The 23,855-nt window shown below is 44.2% G+C and overlaps 1 protein-coding gene across 1 annotated transcript in view; it reads left to right on the top strand.

Moving 5' to 3' along the window:
* LOC122934963 (pantetheinase-like) overlaps window positions 1–21,989 on the top strand; it is a 64,110-nt gene extending 42,121 nt beyond the window's left edge. The window contains exons 6-7 of the mRNA XM_044290646.1: window positions 8,787–8,951; window positions 21,795–21,989. Of these exons, the coding sequence (XP_044146581.1) occupies window positions 8,787–8,951; window positions 21,795–21,920 (291 nt within the window). The 3' untranslated portion in view covers window positions 21,921–21,989. The remainder of the gene's footprint in view (window positions 1–8,786; window positions 8,952–21,794) is intronic.
* The last annotated feature ends 1,866 nt before the right edge of the window (window positions 21,990–23,855 follow it).

Below are 23,855 nucleotides of genomic sequence, written 5' to 3'. Positions count from 1 at the left end.
TCCTACTATGGCAACCAGGACTTTAATAGCGTCCTGGCTGCCATAGTAACACTGAAAGCATTTTGAAGACGGATCCGTCTTCAAATGCTTTCAGTACACTTGCGTTTTTCCGGATCCGGCGTGTAATTCCGGCAAGTGGAGTACACGCCGGATCCGGACAACGCAAGTGTGTAAGAGGCCTTACTCATACAGCTTCCGGCCTGTGAGATCCAGAGGGTTGGATCTCACAGGCTCGTCACCGGAATGCAGCACAGATGCCTAAGGAAGGCATCATGCTGCCTTCCATGCCATTGGGTCCCCCATACAGCCGCACAGGGACCTGATGGCTTCTCCTCTCACCGCAGCAACCTCCAGTAAAAGCCGCAAACCGCAGGTCTGAATTGACCTGCGGTTTGCGGCGATCTCCGACACGGGGGGGCTCAGGGGACCCCCCCCCCCCCCGCGCATTGACCCAAGGGTGCCTGCTCAATGATTTGAGCAGGCACCTTGTTCTGATCACCGTCCGCCGCACGGGTACGCCCTGTGTCCTTAAGTACCATTACATCCGTACTTCCTGTGTCCTTAAGAGGTTAAATATCAGAAATAAGGTTCCATTTATGGCATTACTTAAAGGGATTGTCCGGGGTGAGCGTGCATTTAATCTGACAAAAATATTTTAAAGATTTGCTTTCTCCTCATGGCTCTCTACAACTCCTCCCTTATCACTCTGTAAAGGGCCAACACTTTCAAGATTAAACTTTTTACTTTTTTACGGTGTTATATAATTGAAGAACATTTTAGGGTTAATTTTACTCTCTTTGGAAAACAAAATTTTTTATTTGTGTGTGTGTGTGTGTATACAGGTCCTTCTACAAAAATTAGCATATTGTGATAAAGTTCATTATTCTCTGTAATGTACTGATAAACATTAGACTTTCATATATTTTAGATTCATTACACACCAACTGAAGTAGTTCAAGCCTTTTATTGTTTTAATATTGATGATTTTGGCATACAGCTCATGAAAACCCAAAATTCCTATCTAAAAAAATTAGCATATTTCATCCGACCAATAAAAGAAAAGTGTTTTTAATACAAAAAAAGTCAACCTTCAAATAATGATGTTCAGTTATGCACTCAATACTTGGTCGGGAATCCTTTTGCAGAAATGACTGCTTCAATGCGGCGTGGCATGGAGGCAATCAGCCTGTGGCACTGCTGAGGTGTTATGGAGGCCCAGGATGCTTCGATAGCGGCCTTAAGCTCATCCAGAGTGTTGGGTCTTGCGTCTCTCAACTTTCTCTTCCCAATATCCCACAGATTCTCTATGGGGTTCAGGTCAGGAGAGTTGGCAGGCCAATTGAGCACAGGAATACCATGGTCAGTAAACCATTTACCAGTGGTTTTGGCACTGTGAGCAGGTGCCAGGTCGTGCTGAAAAAGGAAATCTTCATCTCAATAAAGCTTTTCAGCAGATGGAAGCATGAAGTGCTCCAAAATCTCCTGATAGCTAGCTGCATTGACCCTGCCCTTGATAAAACACAGTGGACCAACACCAGCAGCTGACATGGCACCCCAGACCATCACTGACTGTGGGTACTTGACACTGGACTTCAGGCATTTTGGCATTTCCCTCTCCCCAGTCTTCCTCCAGACTCTGGCACCTTGATTTCCGAATGACATGCAAAATTTGCTTTCATCCGAAAAAAGTACTTTGGACCACTGAGCAACAGTCCAGTGCTGCTTCTCTGTAGCCCAGGTCAGGTGCTTCTGCCGCTGTTTCTGGTTCAAAAGTGGCTTGACCTGGGGAATGCGGCACCTGTAGCCCATTTCCTGCACACGCCTGTACACGGTGGCTCTGGATGTTTCTACTCCAGACTCAGTCCACTGCTTCCGCAGGTCCCCAAGGTCTGGTATCGGTCCTTCACCACAATCTTCCTCAGGGTCCGGTCACCTCTTCTCGTTGTGCAGCGTTTTCTGCCACACTTTTTCCTTCCCACAGACTTCCCACTGAGGTGCCTTGATACAGCACTCTGGGAACAGCCTATTCGTTCAGAAATTTCTTTCTGTGTCTTACCCTCTTGCTTGAGGGTGTCAATGATTGCCTTCTGGACAGCAGTCAGGTCGGCAGTCTTACCCATGATTGCGGTTTTGAGTAATGAACCAGGCTGGGAGTTTTTAAAAGCCTCAGGAATCTTTTGCAGGTGTTTAGAGTTAATTAGTTGATTCAGATGATTAGGTTAATAGCTCGTTTAGAGAACCTTTTCATGATATGCTAATTTTTTGAGATAGGAATTTTGGGTTTTCATGAGCTGTATGCCAAAATCATCAATATTAAAACAATAAAAGGCTTGAACTGCTTCAGTTGGTGTGTAATGAATCTAAAATATATGAAAGTCTAATGTTTATCAGTACATTACAGAAAATAATGAACTTTATCACAATATGCAAATTTTTTTAGAAGGTCCTGTATATATATACAGTTGCAAGAAAAAATATGTGAACCTTTGGAATGATATTTGATTTCTGCACAAATTGGTCATAAAATGTGATCTGATCTTCATCTAAGTCACAACAATAGACAATCACAGTCTGCTTAAACTAATAACACACAAAGAATTAAATGTTACCATGTTTTTATTGAACACACCATGTAAACATTCACAGTGCAGGTGGAAAAAGTATGTGAACCCTTGGATTTAATAACTGGTTGAACCTCCTTTGGCAGTAATAACTTCAACCAAACGTTTCCTGTAGTTGCAGATCAGACATGCACAACGCTCAGGAGTAATTCTTGACCATTCCTCTTTACAGAGCTGTTTCAGTTCAGCAATATTCTTGGGATGTCTGATGTGAATCGCTTTCTTGAGGTCATGCCACAGCATCTCAATCGGGTTGAGGTCAGGACTCTGACTGGGCCACTCCAGAAGGCGTATTTTCTTCTCTTTAAGCCGTTCTGTTGTTGATTTACTTCTATGCTTTGGGTCGTTGTCCTGTTGCAACACCCATCTTCTGTTGAGCTTCAGCTGGTGGATAGATGGCCTTAAGTTCTCCTGCAAAATGTATTGATAAGCTTGGGAATTCATTTTTCCATCGATGATAGCAATCCGTCCAGGCCCTGACACAGCAAGGCAGCCCCAAACCATGATGCCCCCACCACCATACTTCACAGTTGGGATGAGGTTTTAATGTTGGTGTGCTGTGCCTCTTTTTCTCCACACATAGTGTTGTGTGTTTCTTCCAAACAACTACATTTTGATTTCATCTGTCCACAGAATATTTTTCCAGTACTGCTGTGGAACATCCAGGTGCTCTTGTGTAAACATGCAGCAATGTTTTTTTTGGACAGCAGTGGCTTCCTCTGTGGTATCCTCCCATGAAATCCATTCTTGTTTAGTGTTTTGCGTATCATAGATTCGCTAACAGGGATGTTGGCATATGCCAGAGACTTTTGTAAGTCTTTAGCTGACACTTTAGGATTCTTCTTTACCTCATTGAGCAGTGTGCGCTGTGCTCTTGCAGTCGTCTTTACAGGACGGCCACTCCTAGGGAGAGTAGCAGCAGTGCGGAACCTTCTCCATTTATAGACAGTTTGTCTTACCGTGGACTAATGAACAGCAAGGCTTTTGGAGATACTTTTATAACCCTTTCCAGCTTTATGCAAGTCAACAATTCTTAATCGTAGGTCTTCTGAGAGCTCTTTTGTGAGAGGCATCATTCACATCAGGCAATGCTACTTGTGAAAAGCAAACCCAGAACTGGTGTGTGTTTTTTATAGGGCAGGGCAGCTGTAACCAACACCTCCAATCTCATCTCATTGATTGGACTCCAGTTGGCTGACACCTCATTCCAATTAGCTCTTGGAGATGCCATTAGTCTAGGGGTTCACATACTTTTTCTACCTGCACTGTGAATGTTTACATGGTGTGTTCAATAAAAACATGGTAACATTTAATTCTTTGTGTGTTATTAGTTTAAGCAGACTGTGATTGTCTATTGTTGTGACTTAGATGAAGATCAGATCACATTTTATAACCAATATGTATGTATGTATATATATATATATATTTATTTATATTGGCATTATACCTACTATACATGAAAAATGGAAGCTCTTTGCACACATTTATGATCAAACAAGTGTCGGGCCCATCTACCGGCATCAAGGTGGCTTCTGCAGATGGGTAACTGACATTAATCCCTTCTATCCCGGGCCAGTTTTCACAGCTGTGCTGTGGACCCCAGACACCCTACTTAGGGTGATGCAATAAAACTTTTTTTCACACTAACTTTCCCTTTGTTTTCCCTGCCTAGCCCAACCTTTCCCTACACTTTCCCTAATTACCTTCTGATCAGATGGGGGGTGCTGGTGCACAGATCAGGTCCTGGGGGGCAAGGATGGGTGCTGGGGCACAGATGGGGGGATGCTGGCTCAGATCCACACGTGCAGACAGCTCTCCTCGGGCTCTGGACACAAAAGGAGGAGGAGAGGAGCGCTGCTATGATTTGAATCTCCCGCCAGCCCGCCCACCTATTAATCAGAGGCGATCCTGAGAGGTGATGTCACCGTCACCTCTCAGGATCACAGGATGGTGATTCGTCGGGTAAAATCACACCACTGATCACCATTCTGTTCCGGGTTATCGGGTCCCAATAACCCGGAAACGCAGAAAACCGAATTGACCTGCAGTTTTCTGCGATCGCCGACATGGGGGGGGGGGGGTCACAGGACCCTCCGGCGCATCTAGCCGTCATGATTTGAGCAGTCACCGGGTCCCGATCACCGCCGCCGGGCAGCGGTGTTCAGAACTATACATGATGTACCGGTACGTCATGTGTCCTTAAGTACCAGGCCAACATGCCGTACTGGTACATCATGTGTCCTGAAGAGGTTGACACATCGAGGGTTAACAGCCAGACAAAACTCAATATTTATTACCCTGATTCTGCGGTTTGCAGAAACACCCCGCATGTGGTTGTAAACTGATGTAAGGGCACACGGCAGGGCGCAGAAGAAAAAAAGAGCCATATGGTTTTTGGAAGGCAGATTTTTCTGGACTGGTTTTTAGATGCCATGTCCTATTTGAAGCCCCCCTAATGCACCTTTAGGCTAATTACATACGAACGTGTGCGCCCCGTGGCCGTATTGCGGATCCATTCACTTCAATGGGTTTGCAAATCTGGAGATGCAGAATGGTGCGGAACGGAAGCACGGAACGGAACCCTACGGAAGCACTGCAGAGTGCTTTCGGGGGGTTTTGTCCCATACTTCCTTACCGTAGAAAAAAAAATTCTATCATTTTTGTGAAACGGGCGGATCGCGGACCCATTAAAGTAAATGGGTCCGCGATCTGCTGCGGCTGCCACACGGCGGGTGTTTGTGCATTGCGGCCCGCAGCACGGCCACGTGGCGCTCACGTGTGAAAGAGGCCTTACAGTAGAAACTCTGACAAGTGACCCCATTTTGGTAACTTGGAGATAAGGTGAGAGTTTTATTGTTATTATTTTGGGGGTACATATTTTAAATTGCTCTATATTACGTTTTTGTGAGGCGAGGTAACCAAAAAATGGCTGTTTTGGCACAGTTATTTTTTTTTTTTACAACATTCATCTGACAGGTTAGATCATGTGCTATTTTCATAGAGCAGGTTTTTACAGACGCAATGATATCAAATATGTCTAGTTTCTTTGTTTCAGTTTTACATAAAGCATTTTTGAAAAAAAAAAAATTTGTGTCTCCATTTTCTGAACGCCATATTTTATTTATTTTTTCTGCTCATCGTCTTGTGCAGGGGCTCAGTTTTTGCAGGAAGAGTTAACTTTTTGGTACAATTTTGGGGTACATGGGCAAGGTGATCAAAAAATTGGTCATTTTGGCACAGATTTTGTTTATTGATTTTTATTTTATGGACGTGGAAATACCTAGTATGTATGTTTTTTCTTATTTATTTAAGTTTTACGCAATAATAGCATTTTTGAAACCCAAAAAATATTTGTGTCTCCATTGTCTGAGACATAGCTTTTTTGACCGATTGTCTTAGGTAGGGTCTCTCATTTTTTAAGGCATGAGGTGACTGTTTAGTACTACTTTGGGGGCCATACGCCTTTTTGATCGCTTGGTGTTGCACTTGACAAAAATGGCTTTTTTGGCACTATTTTTATTTTTTATGGTGTTCAGCTGAGGGGTTAGGTAATGTGATATTTTTATAGAGCAGGTTGTTACGGACACAGCAATACCTAAGGCTACTTTCACACTTGCGTTCAGAGCGGATCCGTCTGGTATTTGTACAGACTGTTCTGCTCCTATAATGTAAACGATGGTATCCGTTCAGACGGAACCGTCTGCATTATATTTTACTAAAAAAGTCTAAGTACAATTTGTATTCAGACGGATCCGTCCAGACTTTACGTTGAATGGGGGGCGGATCCGTTTGAAAAATGCACCATATTGTGTCACCTTCGAACTGATCCACCCCCATTGACTTCCATTGTAATTCTGGACGTATCCGTTTGCCTCCTCACGGGTGTCTGCCTGCTGAGCGGATCCGTTTGCAGCGTTCGGGTGTCCGCCTGCTGAGCAGAGCGGAGGACAGACGGTGCCAGACTGATGCATTCTGAGCGGATCCGCATCCACTCAGAATGCATGAGGGCTGGACGGATCCGTTCGGGGCCGCTTGTGAGAGCCTTCAAACAGAACTCACAAGCGGACACCCGAACACTAGTGTGAAAGTAGCCTATTATGTATACTTTTTTTCTTTTGACCGATTGTCTTAGGTAGGATCTCATTTTTTGCGTGATGACGTGACTTTGATTGGTACTATTTTGGAGAGCATACGCCTTTTTGATCGCTTGGTGTTGCACTTTATGTGATGTTAGGTGACAAAAAATGGCTATTTTGGCACTGTTTTTAATTTATTTTGTTTTATGTTGTTCACCTGAGGGGTTAGGCCATGTGATATTTTTATAGAGCAGGTTGTTAACACAATAATAGCAGTTTTGAAGCAAAAAAAAAAAAAAAAAAACATATTTTAGTGTCTCCATTGTCTGAGAGTCATAGTTTATTTTTTTTCATTTTTTTTTTACCGATTTGTCTTTAGGTAGAGACTATTTTGGGGGCATGGGCCTTTTTGATCACTTTGTGTTGCACTTTTTGTGATGTAAGGTGACAAAAATGGCTTTTTTTGACACATTTTTACTGTATTTTTTTATGGTGTTTATCGGATGGGGTGGATCATGAGATATATTTATAGACCCGGTCGTTGCGGACACTGTGATACCTAATATATGTGTTTTTTCCTTGTTTTAATTATAAAATCAGGGGAAAGGGACTTTTTTTTTCCTTTGAAACTTTTTTTTTTTATAAAAAAAATTTAGTTTTTGCTATTTTTGAAAACTTTCTTTTTGTCCCACTCTGGGAATTCAACTTTTTGAAGATCTGATCCCCTCTGCAATTAATTACCATACATCTGTATTGTAATGCATTGCCTGTTAGTGTATTAAACTGAGTAATCCACTAACAGGTTGCCTGGGATACCCAGCCTGAGGCTTGATCTCCTGGGCACCAGTAGAAGGCAAATCCTGATTCTGTGCAAGGCATTAGGCAGCTTGCACAGAAGCACCCGCCGCATGCACCTTCTATGCTACGGTCAGCGCTGACCGCGGCATTGAAGGGGTTAATCCACTGGCATCGGCTTTTACAGCGATGCCGGCAGATACAGCAGGGGACCGGCTATCCGGGACTGCAGGTCCCCTTCAGTGATCAGGCAGGCACCTGCCCGATCACCAAGTCACTTGCAGCCATGACGTACTATTACGTCATATGTTGGGAAGGGGTTAACAGAACTGCCTCTGTACATACATACACGCACAACCTCAAATACACCATTAATCTAAAAAGGAATAACATCCTCATTGTATAAAAAAAATCACATTTATGAGGGACAATAAAGTTTTTTTTCGGGCCAGGGATATCATCAATACCAGATAGTTTGGTTGTACAACAACTTCAGCTGCTACCAGGTAAAGAAGAACACCACAAAAATGTGCTTTTTTAGAGTGTTTTATCATTTACTGTTGACTTAAAGCGATTTATTGGCCACAGAATTTTCCTGTAATAAATAACCACTCTAATTTATTTGTCATTTTTAGCAGGAATTGTAATCGTTTTTGTCATTTTTAGCACGATGATTCTTTTAATTAAAAGGCTAGGCAAAATACAGTTGAGTGTTAGTAATAAAATATCTATTAGGAAAAATAGTTTTAAATAACATTTTGTAAAATATTTCACCTCTTTAAATGCAAGTTATTGAAATGATATGTAACTGAAAACTAAATGGAATGTGAATGTGTAAGATTTAGTTCTCCTTATTGTCCAGGTTTATATTTTTTTCTTAAGTCTGGAGCAGCCTGTCATACCCGTTGAAGAAATTATTCCCGCTTGCTTTCCGTAGCTTGGTTCTGGATTCCTGGGTTGCTGTCTCCCTTCTGCCGTCTCTCAGTCCCCATCCTGTAAACCTCTGGATGGACAGTCACATGTGCTGCTGCAGACAATGATTGGCCTAGGAAGTAATGTGTCCAAAAACGGCATGTGACCAAGCAGTGATGTGCTGCTCGGGGAAACGTCACAACTGAGATCAGTCATTGGCTTCAGCAGTACATATGATCTGGTCCAACTGAAAGTTTATAGGACTTATGGTTGGGAGCAGCTGAGTATGATTTTTTTTCAACAGGTACAACAGGCTGACGTTTTAAAAAAGGCAAAAAAGATGGCCAACCAATTTAAGAATTATGTATTTTTCCTTTTTCAGGTGTGCACACTGGTGAAGTGTACAAACTTAGAGAATTGTCACATAGCTACAGACACTGCATACACCAAATTTGAATCATTTTCTCTAGCTGGTACATTTGAATCCACCATTGTCTATCCAGAAGTCCTGCTCAGTGGAGTTCAGTTGGATCCGGATATATTTCAGGTAATACTTTATTGAGCTTTTAATCATATATCAAGGAACCTAGAAATTATAAGACTTCGTATGGATAGAGGCTTTTGAATTAGGCTACTTTCACATTAGCGTTATTTGCCGATCCGTCATGGATCTGCAAAAACACTTCCGTTACAATAATACAACCGCATGCATCCATGATAAACAGATCCGGTTATATTATGTCTTCTATAGCCATGACGGATCCGTCATGAATACCATTGAAAGTCAAGGGGGGATGGATCCATTTTCTATTGTGTTAGAGAAAACTGATCCATCCCCATTGACTTACATTGTGTGCCAGGACCTGTCTTGCTCCGCACCACATCGCGGAGAGAAAAACACTGCTTGCAGCGTTATTTTGTCCGCGATGGGAGCGCAACCGAACGGAATGCATTTTGGTGCATTCCGTTTAGTTCAGTTCATTTTTGTCCCCATTGACAATGAATGGGGACAAAACTGAAGCAGTTTCTTCCACTATTGAGATCCTTTGACAGATCTCAATAGCAGAATTGAAAACGCAGATGTGAAAATAGCCTTACCTGTATTTTCCTGATGGCATAACTAGTGCTGTATCAGATGAAATGCAGGCCTAAATAACACGAATACACTAATATAGCTAAAATAATATTGTATAGATTAAGACACCATGAGTCACAACTTAAAGGTAATGTGTGTCATCAGAAAATGGCATACTGTTTAACCGCCTCCGGACCGCCTAACGCAGGATGGCGGTCTCGAGATGGCTGTCTGAGGCAGAGTCACGCGTTGGTGCGTCATCTCGCGAGACGCGAGATGACGCGTAAAGCCGGCCCGCACATCGCGGGCCGGCAAAAGTTAGAGGGGTATTACATCATCAGCCTGCCAGCCAATGATCGTGGCTGGCAGGCTGATGATTTTCAAAAAAACTAATCACAAGCCATTTAACACCTTATATTTATAAATATGAGGTGTTAAATGGCTTCTCTGCTCCTCTGCTGGTCCTTTTGGTCGGTTGGTTCCAGCAGAGGAGCAGACAAAACAGTGAGTACACCAAACAGCACACTTAGCCCCCAGATCTCCCCCCATCACCCCATTTAACCCCTTGATCGCCCCTGTCAATCACCTAGTGAAAGGGAAAAAAGTGATCAGTGTAAACTGTCACTTTTTTTTTTTCACTGGTATTGACTGATAGGTTTTAGGATAGTTTAGGCCCCTTGGTTAGATAGTTAGCGATCGTTTAGCGCCCACCGCACTGCAGTCACTGATTCGCTGATTAGCGTATCGCTAATCAACATTTGTACTTTTATAGTACAAACCGGATTCCCAAAAAGTTGGGACACTAAACAAATTGTGAATAAAAACTGAATGCAATGATGTGGAGATAGCAAATTTCAATATTTTATTTGTAATAGAAAGTAGATGACAGATCAAACGTTTAATCCGAGTAAATGTATCATTTTAAAGGAAAAATACGTTGAATTTTCACGGTGTCAACAAATCCCAAAAAAGTTGGGACAAGTAGCAATAAGAGATGCACGAGGAGGAAAGAAGAAAGCAACAAAGTTGCGGCACTCACCAGGATACAAAAAGCCAGTCTTTATTGAGACTTCCTTAGAAGTGGATACATCGGAGGTCCAGGGGCGGACACAGTGTTGCAGCGGTGACGGCCGTTTCGCGCGCAAGATCGCGCTTCCTCAGGCCGCTCAATACGTCATGACGCCAGGGCGTCCTTTTATAGGGGCGGGCAGAGGACGGCCGACGCCGTCACCCACAGCTGCGCGCTCCTGGATACAAATGACATATTTAAAAACATGCGTACAGCGATGATCAGGTGCGAATATAATCAGCTAGGGGTACAAAAATTAAAACATGCATTAGTTCATATCGTGCATGATCATGAATAAACGGCATGGACATTGTTAGAGGATAGTGTATACAAAATTCTATGCATAGCAAAATAATACATGATAATGGGGCTGCAGCCGGTTATTGAGTACATATAGGCACGTTTTATTGAGTCAGAAACGGTTGGCCTATCTGAGTCATAACGGAATATAAATACACCGGGACTAACGGGCACCTGTCCTATTTCGTGCAGCGCTTAGCAATATATATCAAATTGCGCTCGACAGGCATCAATCACAGGAAGACGGACATGTCATTCCTGTCATTCATGCCTGCCCATGGCGCCCGTCCGCATAATCCACCTTGCCTCCCTCTGCAGGAGTAGGCGATGCCGGTCACCCCCGCGAGCGATGGGACCGACATGCTCCACCCCGGCAAAGGAGAGGCACCGAGGATGCGCGCCGTGGGCGTCACGGACATGGTCCATGAGACGCGGACTGCCTCTGCCCGAGCGTATGGAGCCAACATGCTCGCGAATACGCTCAAACAGAGGACGAATCGTCTTACCTATGTAAAAACGCCCACAGGGACAAAAAACCACGTACACTACATACGATGTGCGGCAGTTGATAAACTCCCGCACTGTGTGTGTCACCCCCCCCAGGGATAGATGCTTGCTGCAAATGTTGAGTGAACAGAAAGAGCAATGACCGCATCTAAAATTGCCCTTGGGCTTCCCTAGCCAGGTCTCGCCCTTGGGTGTCGAGAAGACACTCCTGACGAGCTTATTTTTGAGTGTAGGGCATCTCCTGAATGCGATCAGAGGTCTTTCGTCCGTTATACTCTTGAGAGAAGGATCTCCTCTTAGGAGGTCCCAATTTTGATTAATCACCTGTTTAACTGTATCTGCGGCAGTGCTATAAAGGAAAGAGAATGCAAATCGTGATTGCGTGGTGTTAGTGTCTTTCTCTCTAAGTAGAGAGGTACGATTGAGTTTAGCGGCTTTACGAAAGGCCGCTGAAACACCATTCGACGGATAACCCCTATCCAAAAGCCTGTTACGAAGTTCTCCAGCTTGCCTGAAGAAACCTTCATCGGTATCATTAATTCTGCGGAGTCGGACAAACTGTCCGTAAGGAACCGCACGCTTCACTGAGGGTGGATGAAAACTGGTCTGGTGGAGGAGGGAGTTAGTTGCAGTGGGTTTGCGAAAGCCACTAGTGTGTACCCTGCCTTCTTTTACGTCGACCCGCACATCCAGGAAATCCAGAGATTCGCCACCAAAATTGATGGTGAACCTCATGTTCATCTGGTTGTGTGCGTTAAGATGGTCGACAAATGCGTGACACAACTCCTCACTCCCCCGCCAGACCAGAAAGATATCATCCACATACCTCAGGAATAAATGAATATGGCATAGATAGGGGTTATCCGTCGAAAAAATTTAGGTCTCTTCAAATACCGCCAGGTACAGGTTTGCAAATGTGCACGAAACGGGAGTGCCCATTGCAGTACCTAGTACCTGGCGGTACCAGAGACCATCAAATTGGAAGACGTTGTTGCTGAGTACCAAATCCAGGGCCTCAACAACAAAATCAATAAACGCAACACTCTTGTTGGTTTTGCGCAGCACCGTCTTAATGGCGCAGAGACCCAAATCATGGGGGATGCGAGTATACAAGCTCTCGACATCCAAGGAGACCAGGTGAAACCCCTCCTGCCATTCAAGGTCATTGAGCGCACGAAGGAAATCACCCGTATCCTTCAGATAGGTTGGAGTGCTGCGCAACAGAGGTCTAAGGAGCCAATCTATATAGCCGGACAGGGGCTCTGTCACTGAACCGATCCCTGCAATGATGGGACGACCAGGGGGACGGGTCAGTGATTTATGAACTTTTGGTACAAAGTACCACGTGGGAATTTTGGGAAAGGAAGGAATGAGTCGTTCTTTCATACTGCTTGGTAAAAAGCCGCTATGAATATAGCGGTTAATTAACGCAAACAGTTTGAATGATATACCAGGTATGGGATCCCCTCTAAGCTTAGAGTATACCATGTCATCTCCCAATTGCCGATGTGCCTCTTCCAGGTAGTACTCCCTGGGCATCAGGACCACGTTCCCTCCCTTGTTGGCCGGCTTAATGACCATATTGGTCTGCTTACTCAACCACGAAAGAGCTCGAGATTCCTCCGGCGTTAAGCCGGAAGGTGCTGCAGGATATACCAGCGCACGAATTTCTCTTAGCACTCGTTTGTGGAAGAGATCTATAGCAGATCCGGCCGGCATGGGAGGAAGGAAGGTGGACCTGATGCCCCCCATGTACCTCTTTACAGAATCAACTGTGGCCGCTGGCTCCTCTGGTTCTGTATTTGACAAGAAATGTATGCATGCAATCTCTTCCTCAGTGAATCTGCCTGACAGGTGAAAATCAGCAAAAGACAACATAGCTGGGACCTCCCCCGGTGAAACATCATGACACCGGACCGGGGTCTCAGCAAAAACCTTCTTCAAATACAATTTACGGACAGATAAAAAAAGGTCAATCTCAAAATCCACTAGGTTGAACTGTCCAGGCAGGCTGTATCCCAGTCCTCGGTTGAGGAGTGGGATACAGCCCGGTGGCAGTTCAGAGCCTGTGAGATTGATGACTATGTCCTGGGGTGGTAGATGACAATCCGGATCGTTGCTGTTCAATTCCGCCACGTGACTTGGCGCCTTCTCCTCGTAGATTTTCGTACTTCTTTTGTTGTTCCTTGACTGTCGGCCACGCCCCCTTCTCGTGCCCTTTCTAAAGGGGCTGTTTCCTCGCCCGAGTTAGCTCCATTACCCTCGGATAGGCTGGACTCAGAGTCGGTGGCCCAAAAGTTATGGCGTCCTCTCCGTGGCGTGCGTTTTGGGCGGATCCTTCTTTTGCCCCAATCGAATACGCGATCCGAATCGTAATCGTATTTATCACGGATAAATTTGTCCCTTTTACGGTCCTTAATTTCTGCTTGTGTGGTAAGTAATTTTCTATTCAATCTTTTCTCAAATGCAGCCATCTGTGTATCTAGGAGTCGCTTCTGAAGCTCCTCTCGTGCCTTGGCTAATTCCTCTGTAACCGCCGTGTATTCCCGTTGATCCCGGGTTAATACGAGTTCCATAAGTTCTGAGGAAAAGCCCTGATGCGCAGCCTTCCATTCCCCTGTGAATTGGGGATCATCCTCATACTGGACAATTTCCTTATATAGGCGTAAACCCCGAGGTACTCTGCCGCTCTCCTTATACGACTTAAGTGACTCAATGGTCCAGAAGAGTCTCACCTCTTTGTCCGCCAGTTGAAATATTTTTGTTTCCAAGTTCTTAGTACTGATTGCGCACACATAATCTTGCTGGTCGCAAATGGCAAAAAATGTGTCCGCCCCTTCTCGACCCTGGGAGAGACCGCATGCAGTGTCCAATGTGACTGCTGATGTAGGATCCATAGTTAAAGTGGCGTCAGCGTGCTCTGCCATGGTGTGTAGACAAATTCAAATGAACACAGGGAGAGAAGAAAACAAGGCGGCACTGCCTCCACAATTATGGCTAAAGGTATCCGAATCAACCTGCTTGCGGTATAAAGTATCCAATCGGTGGTGCTCAGCAGAGGTAGCCAGCAAGCAGAGATGCACGAGGAGGAAAGAAGAAAGCAACAAAGTTGCGGCACTCACCAGGATACAAAAAGCCAGTCTTTATTGAGACTTCCTTAGAAGTGGATAATAAGCAATAAGAGTCTGGAAAAAGTACATTTGAGCATAACGAAGAGCTGGAAGACCAATTAACACTAATTAGGTCAATTGGCAAGATGATTGGGTATAAAAAGAGCTTCTCAGAAGCCAAGATGGGTAGAGGATCACCAATTCCCACAAAGTTGCGCAGAAAGATAGTGGAGCAATATCAGAAAGGTGTTACCTAGCGAAAAATTGCAAAGACTTTGCATCTATCATCATCAACTGTGCATAACATCATCCGAAGATTCAGAGAATCTGGAACAATCTCTGTGCGTAAGGGTCAAGGCCGTAAAACCATACTGGATGCCCGTGATCTCCAGGCCCTTAAACAACACTGCACCACAAACAGGAATGCTACTGTAAAGGAAATCACAGAATGGGCTCAGGAATACTTCCAGAAAACATTGTCAGTGAACACAATCCACCGTGCCATCCGCCATTGCCAGCTGAAACTCTAAAGTGCAAAGAAGAAGCCATTTCTAAGCAAGATCCACAAGCTCAGGCGTTTTCACTGGGCCAGGGATCATTTAAAATGGAGTGTGGCAAAATGGAAGACTGTTCTGTGGTCAGACGAGTCACGATTCGAAGTTCTTTTTGGAAATCTGGGACGCCATGTTATCCGGACCAAAGAGGACAAGGACAACCCAAGTTGTTATCAACGCTCAGTTCAGAAGCCTGCATCTCTGATGGTATGGGGTTGCATGAGTGCGCGTGGCATGGGCAGCTTGCATGTCTGGAAAGGCACCATCAATGCAGAAAAATATATTCAGGTTCTAGAACAACATATGCTCCCATCCAGACGTCATCTCTTTCAGGGAAGACCCTGCATTTTTCAACAAGATAATGCCAGACCACATTCTGCATCAATCACAACATCATGGTTGCGTAGGAGAAGGATCCGGGTACTGAAATGGCCAGTCTGCAGTCCAGATCTTTCACCTATAGAGAACATTTGGCGTATCATAAAGAGGAAGGTGCAACAAAGAAGGCCCAAGACGATTGAACAGTTAGAGGCCTGTATTAGACAAGAATGGGAGAGCATTCCTATTTCTAAACTTGAGAAACTGGTCTCCTCGGTCCCCAGACGTATGTTGAGTGTTGTAAGAAGAAGGGGAGATGCCACACAGTGGTGAAAATGGCCTTGTCCCAACTTTTTGGGGATTTGTTGACACCATGAAATTCTGATTCAACATATTTTTCCCTTTAAAATGGTACATTTTCTCAGTTTAAACTTTTGTTCCGTGATTTGTGTTCTATTCTGAATAAAATATTACAAGTTGGCACCTCCACATCATTGCATTCAGTTTTTATTCACGATTTGTATAGTGTCCCAACTTTTGGAATCCAGTTTGTATCTGTAAGTGATCAAAACTGATCACAGTCAGATCTATAATAGTATTAGTGTCACCTTAGTTCGCCCTCCACCCAAAACACAGTGTTTGCCTGATCGGTCGCCCACATTTATATATTTTTTTTTTATCACTGCACAATCACTTTACAAGTGCTGCGGCGATAAAAAAAATCCGTTTTGATTTTTTATCAGTCGCAGCGGCCTCCGGTACTTCGCTAGCCTCCCATTTGTAAGACAGGCTTGCTTTTTTTCTTGGGTAGTCTCAGGGAATGCCCCCTAAATTTAGTAGTCCAAATGTCAAACAAGGGGTATTCTTCTGAAGAGGCCTACAGGCTTCTGACCCAGTCGGATGAGGAATGGGAACCCTCATCTGACTAATCCAGCGGGTCAGAATATGAACCTGTAGAAAGCAGTGGCAGTCTGACCCAAAGTTCGGACGAGGAGGTTGAGGTCCCTGATACCAACAGGCGTACCCGGCCCCGTGTTGCTAGACCACAGGTTGCGCAAGATCCGCTTCAAGGGCAGCAGAGTGGGGCTGGCGCTGTCGGATTACGTGGTGAGGCATACACCAGCAGCGCAGCCCACCCTGGACCTAGTACCAGCACTGCCGTACAACATGGTGAAGTGGCGAGCACCAGAAGGGCAGTTGAAGCTGGTACGGTGGCACGTGCAATAGTTACCCCGTCGCAGCCATCGCACAGACAGACCCGTAGAGCCCCCAGAGTCCCTGAGGTGCTGGCAAACCCTGATTGGCAGTCCCCAACTTCAGCCGCACCATTAGTTCCCCCTTTCACCACCGCCCAGTCTGGAGTTCGGGTTGAGACAGCTCAGATCAGTTCTGCACTGGGATTTTTTTAGCTGTTCTTGACTGCGGAGCTCTTGTACATAGTCGTGGCAGAAACAAATCGGTATGCCACTCAATTTATAGCCACCAACCCGGGAAGCTATTATGCCCAGCCTTTCCGGTGGAAACCCGTCCAAGTTTCTGAATATATATTTTTTTCTGGGCCTTCTCCTCATTATGGGTCTAACCAAAAAGCATGAATTGCGGTCATATTGGTCCACGAAACCAATTCATCACATGCCCATGTTTGATTTGAGGCCATCCTGCGTTTCCTGCACTTTAGTGACAACACCACCTCCCGTCCCAGAGGCCACCCAGCTTTTGACCGGCTCCACAAAATTCGGCCCCTCATAGACCACTTCAACAACAAATTTGCAGATTTGTATACCCCTGAGCAAAACATCTGCGTAGACGAGTCCCTTATACATTTTACCGGGCGCCTTGGCTTCAAACAATACATCCCAAGCAAGTGCGCCCAGTATGGGGTCAAATTGTATAAGCTCTGTGAAAGGGCCACAGGCTATACCCACAAATTTTGGATCTGTGAGGGTAAAGATCAGACCCTGGAGCCGTTCGGTTGCTTTGACTACCTGGGGAGCAGTGGGAAGACAGTCTGGGACTTGGTGTCACCCTTATTTGGCAAGGGGTACCATCTTTATGTGGACAATTTCTACACAAGTGTGCCCCTCTTCAGGCATTTGTTCCTAGAACAGATTGGCTGCTGTGGCACCGCGCGACCTAGTCGTCGGGGCTTCCCCCAACGGCTCTCTACCACCCGTCTTGCAAGGGGGGAGAGGGCTGCCTTGTGTAATGAAGAACTGCTCGCGGTGAAATGGAGATACAAGCGTGACGTTTACATGCTCTCCTCCATTCACGCAGACACGACAATACAAATTGAACGAACAACCAGTGTCATTGAAAAGCCCCTCTGTGTCCATGACTATAATTCGCTCATGGGAGGGGTGGACTTCAATGACCAGATGTTGGCTCCTTATTTAGTTTTCCGACGCACCAGACGCTGGTATAAGAAGGTGTCTGTATATTTAATTCAATTGGCTGTATATAATAGTTTTGTTCTCTACAGTAAGGCTGGGAGAGCAGGATCCTTCCTCAAATTTCAGGAAGAGATCATCGAGAACCACCTGTATCCAGGAGGTTCCATGGCCCCATCCACCAGTGTAGTGAGCTGTCTACACGAGCGACATTTCCCCAATGTCGTTGCTGGTACCTCAACCCAACCGTCACCCCGAAAAAGATGTTGTGTCTGTAGCAGGAGTGAAATAAGGTGTGACACCCGCTATTTCTGTCCTGACTGCCCTGAGCACCCTGCCCTATGCTTAGGGGAGTGTTTCCGGAAGTACCACACACAGGTACACTTAGCATAGGGATTCCATCTCACAGGACAGGCACACAGGGCTCTTAGGGCCCATTCACACAGAGCTGCTGCAAACCTCTCCTTTCACCTGGGACAAAGTGCATAATGTACTTCGCCACATCTCTGGGCAATTTGCGCTTTGCACATTGTCCCATGGGGAAGGAGAGGTTTGTCCTATAAAGGTAAAAAAAAAAAAATGACCGGTAAGCAAAAATGTTAACGTTCCGTTCAAATTTTATTATAAAGTTAATAAATTTATTGCGATCAACTAGCTACAGCACTGATGTGCATTCTGACAGAAGCATTGCGCTGCTGTCAGATTACACAAAAGTCGGTGTATGCGGCGCTGCAAGACGAGATTTCTCCTCTGCAATAAAAGATACATTTGCCGAGGCATATGAGCTGAGGGGGCGGCGATGTTCATATGCTTTGGCCAACACTTTGTATATAAAAAAAAATGTCATTACCTGTATGCTCAATATAAGGAGAATAGCAGAAACTCCTAATGCTGGCCATACATGTAATGATTGCGGAGACCCTCAAATGCCAGGGCAGTACAAACACCCCACAAAGTACCCCATTTTGGAAAGAAGACATCCCAAGGTATTCGCTGAGGGGCATATTGAGTCCATGAAAGATTGAAATTTTTGTCCCAAGTTAGCGGAAAGGGAGACTTTGTGAGAAAACCCCCCCAAAAAAATCTATTTCCGCTAACTTGTGCCAAAAAATTTTTTTTATATGAACTCGCCATACCCCTCATTGACTACCTTGGGGTGTCTTCTTTCCAAAATGGGGTCACATGTGGGGTATTTATACTGCCCTGGCATTTTAGGGGCCCTAAAGCGTGGGAAGTCTGGGATCCAAATGTCTAAAAATGCCCTCCTAAAAGGAATGTGGGCCCCTTTGCGCATATAGGCTGCAGAAAAGTGTCACACATGTGGTATCGCCATACTCAGGAGAAGTTGGGCAATGTGTTTTGGGGTGTCATTTTACATATACCCATGCTGGGTGAGATAAATATCTTGGTCAAATGCCAACTTTGTATAAAAAAATGGGAAAAGTTGTCTTTTGCCGAGATATTTCTCTCACCCAGCATGGGTATATGTAAAATGACACCCCAAAACACATTGCCCTACTTCTTCTGAGTACGGCGATACCACATGTGTGACACTTTTTTGTTGCCTAGGTGGGCAAAGGGTCCCACATTCCAAAGACCACCGGATTTCACAGGGCATTTTTTACACATTTTGATTTCAAACTACTTCTCATGCATTAGGGCACCTAAAATGCCAGGGCAGTATAACTACCCCACAAGTGACCCCATTTTGGAAAGAAGACACCCCAAGGTATTCTGTGAGGGGTATGGCGAGTTCCTAGAATTTTTTATTTTTTGTCACAAGTTAGCGGAAAATGTTGTTTTTTTTTATTAATTTTTTATTTTTCTTACAAAGTCTCATATTCCACTAACTTGTGACAAAAAAATAAAAACGTCCATGAACTCACTATGCCCATAACGAAATACCTTGGGGTGTCTTCTTTCCAAAATGGGGTCACTTGTGGGGTCGTTATACTGCCCTGGATTTTAGGGGCCCTAATGCGTGAGAAGTAGTTTGAAATCAAAATGTGTAAAAAATGCTCTGTGAAATCCTAAAGGTGCTCTTTGGAATATGGGCCCCTTTGCCCACCTAGGCTGTAAAAAAGTGTCACACATGTGGTATCGCTGTACTCAGGAGAAGTTGGGCAATGTGTTTTGGGGTGTCATTTTAAATTAACCCATGCTGGGTGAGAGAACTATCTCGGCAAAAGACAACTTTTCCCATTTATTTATGCAAAGTTGGCATTTTACCGAGATATTTCTCTCACCCAGCATGGGTATATGTAAAATGACACCCCAAAACACATTGCACCACTTCTCCTAAGTACGGCGATACCACATGTGTGACACTTTTTTGCAGCCTAGGTGGGCAAAAGGGCCCACATTCCAAAGAGCACCTTTCGGATTTCACAGGGCATTTTATACACATTTTGATTTCAAACTACTTCTCACACATTAGGGCCCCTAAAATGCCAGGGCAGTATAACTACCCCACAAGTAACCCAATTTTGGAAAGAAGACACCCCAAGGTATTTCGTGATGGGCATAGTGAGTTCATGGAAGTTTAAATTTTTTGTCAAAAGTTAGTGGAATATGAGACTTTGTAAGGAATAAAAAAGAAAAAAAAAATTCTATTGTACCTATAGCCTATGTGGCTGCTGTCAAAGAGCAAGAAGTCTTAAAGGGGGTCTGCACTTTGTTTAAATTGATCATCTATCCTCTGGATAGATCATCAGCATCTGATCGGCAGGGGTCCGACACCCGGGACCCCCGCCGATCAGTTGTTTGAGAAGGCAGCGGCGCTCCAGTAGCGCCGCGGCCTTCACTGTTTACCACAGACCGTTCCCTTGAATGAAGCTTAGCCCCGCCTAGGCCAGTTGATACAAGTCGTGACATGACTAGGCCAGTGGTAAACAATGAGAAGGCCGCGGTGCTACTGGAGCGATGCTGCCTTCTCAAACAGCTGATCGGCGGGGGTCCCGGGTGACGGACCCCCGCCGATCAGATGCTGAGGATAGATCATCAGTTTAAACAAAGTGCAGAACCCCTTTTAAGCTCTGAACCCGGACATACCCCCATTTTCACCCAGGCAGCCCCCCTGACTTGAGCATCGGAGCAGTTCATGCTCCGATGCTCTCCTTTGCCCTGCGCGATTAAGCAGCATTTTTTGGAGATCCGGTGACGTACCGGGCTCTCCATGGGGCTGCCAGGAAGCCCAGTGATGTCACCGGCACTGATGGGCGGGATTTAGTGCTGCCCTAGCCAGTAAAATGGCTCGGGCAGGGCTAAAGCCCGCCTAGCAGAGCCGGTGACGTCAACGAACACACTGCCAGGCGGAAGCTTCCGCCCGGTAGTGTGTTGAAGAGCTCGTGCCTTGCGTGATTTAGCACAGGGCAAGGGAGCGCATCGGAGCACGAGATGCTCCGATGTTAGCCTCAGGGGGGCTGCCTAGGTGAAAATAAGGGTATGTCCGGGTTTAGCTCTGAACCTGGACAACCCCTTTAAATGGAATGTGTCATCAGAAAAAGACTTTTTGTAATATCAAGTTTTTATGTTTAACATATTTTTTAAGAATTTTTCCATGTTACTTTATTTAAAAAAAAGTTAAATCCTGGTTTGTGCAGATCACATTTCGTCATCATTACTAATAGGTTTGCAGATCTTCAAAGTGATTGTCGGGAAGTAAGCGCTCCTTCCCCGTAATCGCCTGCTTGCTAGCTGAGGAGAACACTGCTATTACATGCTGCAATCTCCTCCTCAGTATGGGGAGGAGCAATCGCTAATGCCATCACTCGCCCCCATACCCATTCTGAATCATTGTTTGCCAGCAGCAGGTCGTGATTACACAAGGATAATTTTTCTACTTGCTGAAAGATTCCAGTTACCTGATGAACGAGCATTTGCTCATTCATTGAGTAATCAGTGGCGGTATTACACTGCCCGATCGTTGCCAACCAGCGTTCATAGCGATGATCTGAACGATCTGTGAGTGTAATATAAGCTTACTCTGTTTTACACAGCATATCAGCTCAATCAATTTTACTGATTTGCTGAGTTTTTTTACGTTTTTTATCTGTCTCTTGTTGTTTTAGGTGTTGAAAGATGGGCGCTTAGTGAGTCAAGCAAAGATTTCTTCTAGAGCACTTCTCAGTGTCAATCTTTTGGGGAGAAATTATATAAAAGATCCAACACATTTAAATATCTCAATATTGTCTTAAAATGTCAAACAATATATCTTGATTGTTACGTGGATGCATACCTTGCTTTATTAAAGAGGTATTCTGGTTTTTAGTATTTCATTTATTTATGTAGAGAATAGGATGTTGAGCAATTTTCTAATATACATCTATTTAAAATTTTGCTCATATCCATTCAGTAGCTGTTTCCTAATGAAAGAGAATGATACAGTCCTGTAAAATGCATCCATAGGATAGCTAAACATGGCTTCAGTTAACTGGCTAGGTATCCAGAATATACACTATATATACAGTATTAGGGCTCATGACACAACCGTGGTTTTGGTCCGTATCTGATCTGCATTTTTTGAAGATTGGATATGGACCCATTCACTTCAGTGGGGCTGCAAAAGATGTGGGCAGCACAGTGTGCTGTCTGCATCCATATGTCTGTTCCGTGGTACCCGCAAAAAAATTGAGCCTGTCCTATTCTTGTCCAGTTTAAATACCCCGCCAACAGGAAGCACATGACACTGGTACTGAGCCTGATTGGCCTGGCATCCCTGATCGGCTGACCAGCCCCAACATCATCTATAACAGAACGACACTGGTAGTGCCGCTATATCAAGGCCAAGATCACCATGGGGCTCAGGCAGATAGGTAGATAACAGAAAAAAGTGTCCATACAGACCAAAACAATTGACCCACACACTCTAGCGTGTTTCGCAATGGCTCCTTCCAAGAGGAATGACAAAATAGCTGAAAATGTATTTAAGGTGCAGGGATACATCAGGCAAATAACTTACAGCTGGATGTAAGCTAATAACAGAAGGGAGGCATTCAAGGAAGCCATCTCCACCACTCATTTTTCACCTCATCATCCACATTTTATCACATAATGTATGTATCCAAACATAGAAATATTTGTTTTTGAATCGATTCTACACATATCAAAGTTGCTGCAATTCATGTATAACAACATCCTCTAGTCTCCTAGGACTTCAGTTTTTTATGAAAATATGTTATCTATTTTATTTTTTTATGAATTCTTACTCATTCACTCCCCCCTCCCTAAGCTCTTGAACGCAATGACAGCAATAGCAAATAATGTGAGAGTGACACTGACATAAATTGCTATAGGTAAACGACCAAAAACACCCGTACTATTAAAATATAAAAATAATTTTTTAATATGTTGAATGGCATAATGGGAAAAAATTTGCCATTTTTTATTGCCTCTCTTAACCCCTTAAGGACCGGGCTCATTTTCACCTTAAGGACCGGGCCATTTTTTGCAAATCTGACCAGTGTCACTTTAAGTGCTCATAACTTTCAAACGCTTTGACTTACCCAGGCCGTTCTGAGATTGTTTTTTCGTCACATATTGTACTTCATGACACTGCTAAAATTGGGTCAAAAAAGTTATTTTTTTTGCATAAAAAAATACATTTTTTACCAAAAATTTTGAAAAATTAGCAAATTTCAAAGTTTCAGTTTCTCTACTTCTGTAATACATAGTAATACCCCCAAAAATTGTGATGACTTTACATTCCCCATATGTCTACTTCATGTTTGTAGCATTTTGGGAATGATATTTTATTTTTTGGGGATGTTACAAGGCTTAGAAGTTTAGAAGCAAATTTTGAAATTTTTGAGAAATCTTCAAAATCCCACTTTTTATGGACCAGTTCAGGTTTGAAGTCATATTGTGAGGCTTAGATAATAGAAACCTCCCAAAAATGACCCCATTCTAGAAACTACACCCCTCAAGGTATTCAAAACTGTTTTTTCAAACTTTATTAACCCTTTAGGTGTTCCACAAGAGTTAATGGCAGATGGAGAAACAATTTTGAAATTTCTATTTTTTGGAAAATTTTCCAATATAATAAATTTTTTCCAGGAGTAAAATAAGGGTTAACTGCCAAACAACACTCAAAATGGGTTGCCCTGATTCTGTAGTTTGCAAAAACACCCCAT

The sequence above is a fragment of the Bufo gargarizans genome, chromosome 4 (genome assembly GCF_014858855.1).
Source record: "Bufo gargarizans isolate SCDJY-AF-19 chromosome 4, ASM1485885v1, whole genome shotgun sequence".
Taxonomy (NCBI): Eukaryota; Metazoa; Chordata; class Amphibia; order Anura; family Bufonidae; genus Bufo; species Bufo gargarizans.
The sequence above is the reverse complement of the archived record's forward strand: the minus strand, read 5'-3'. Positions and strand labels throughout refer to the sequence as shown.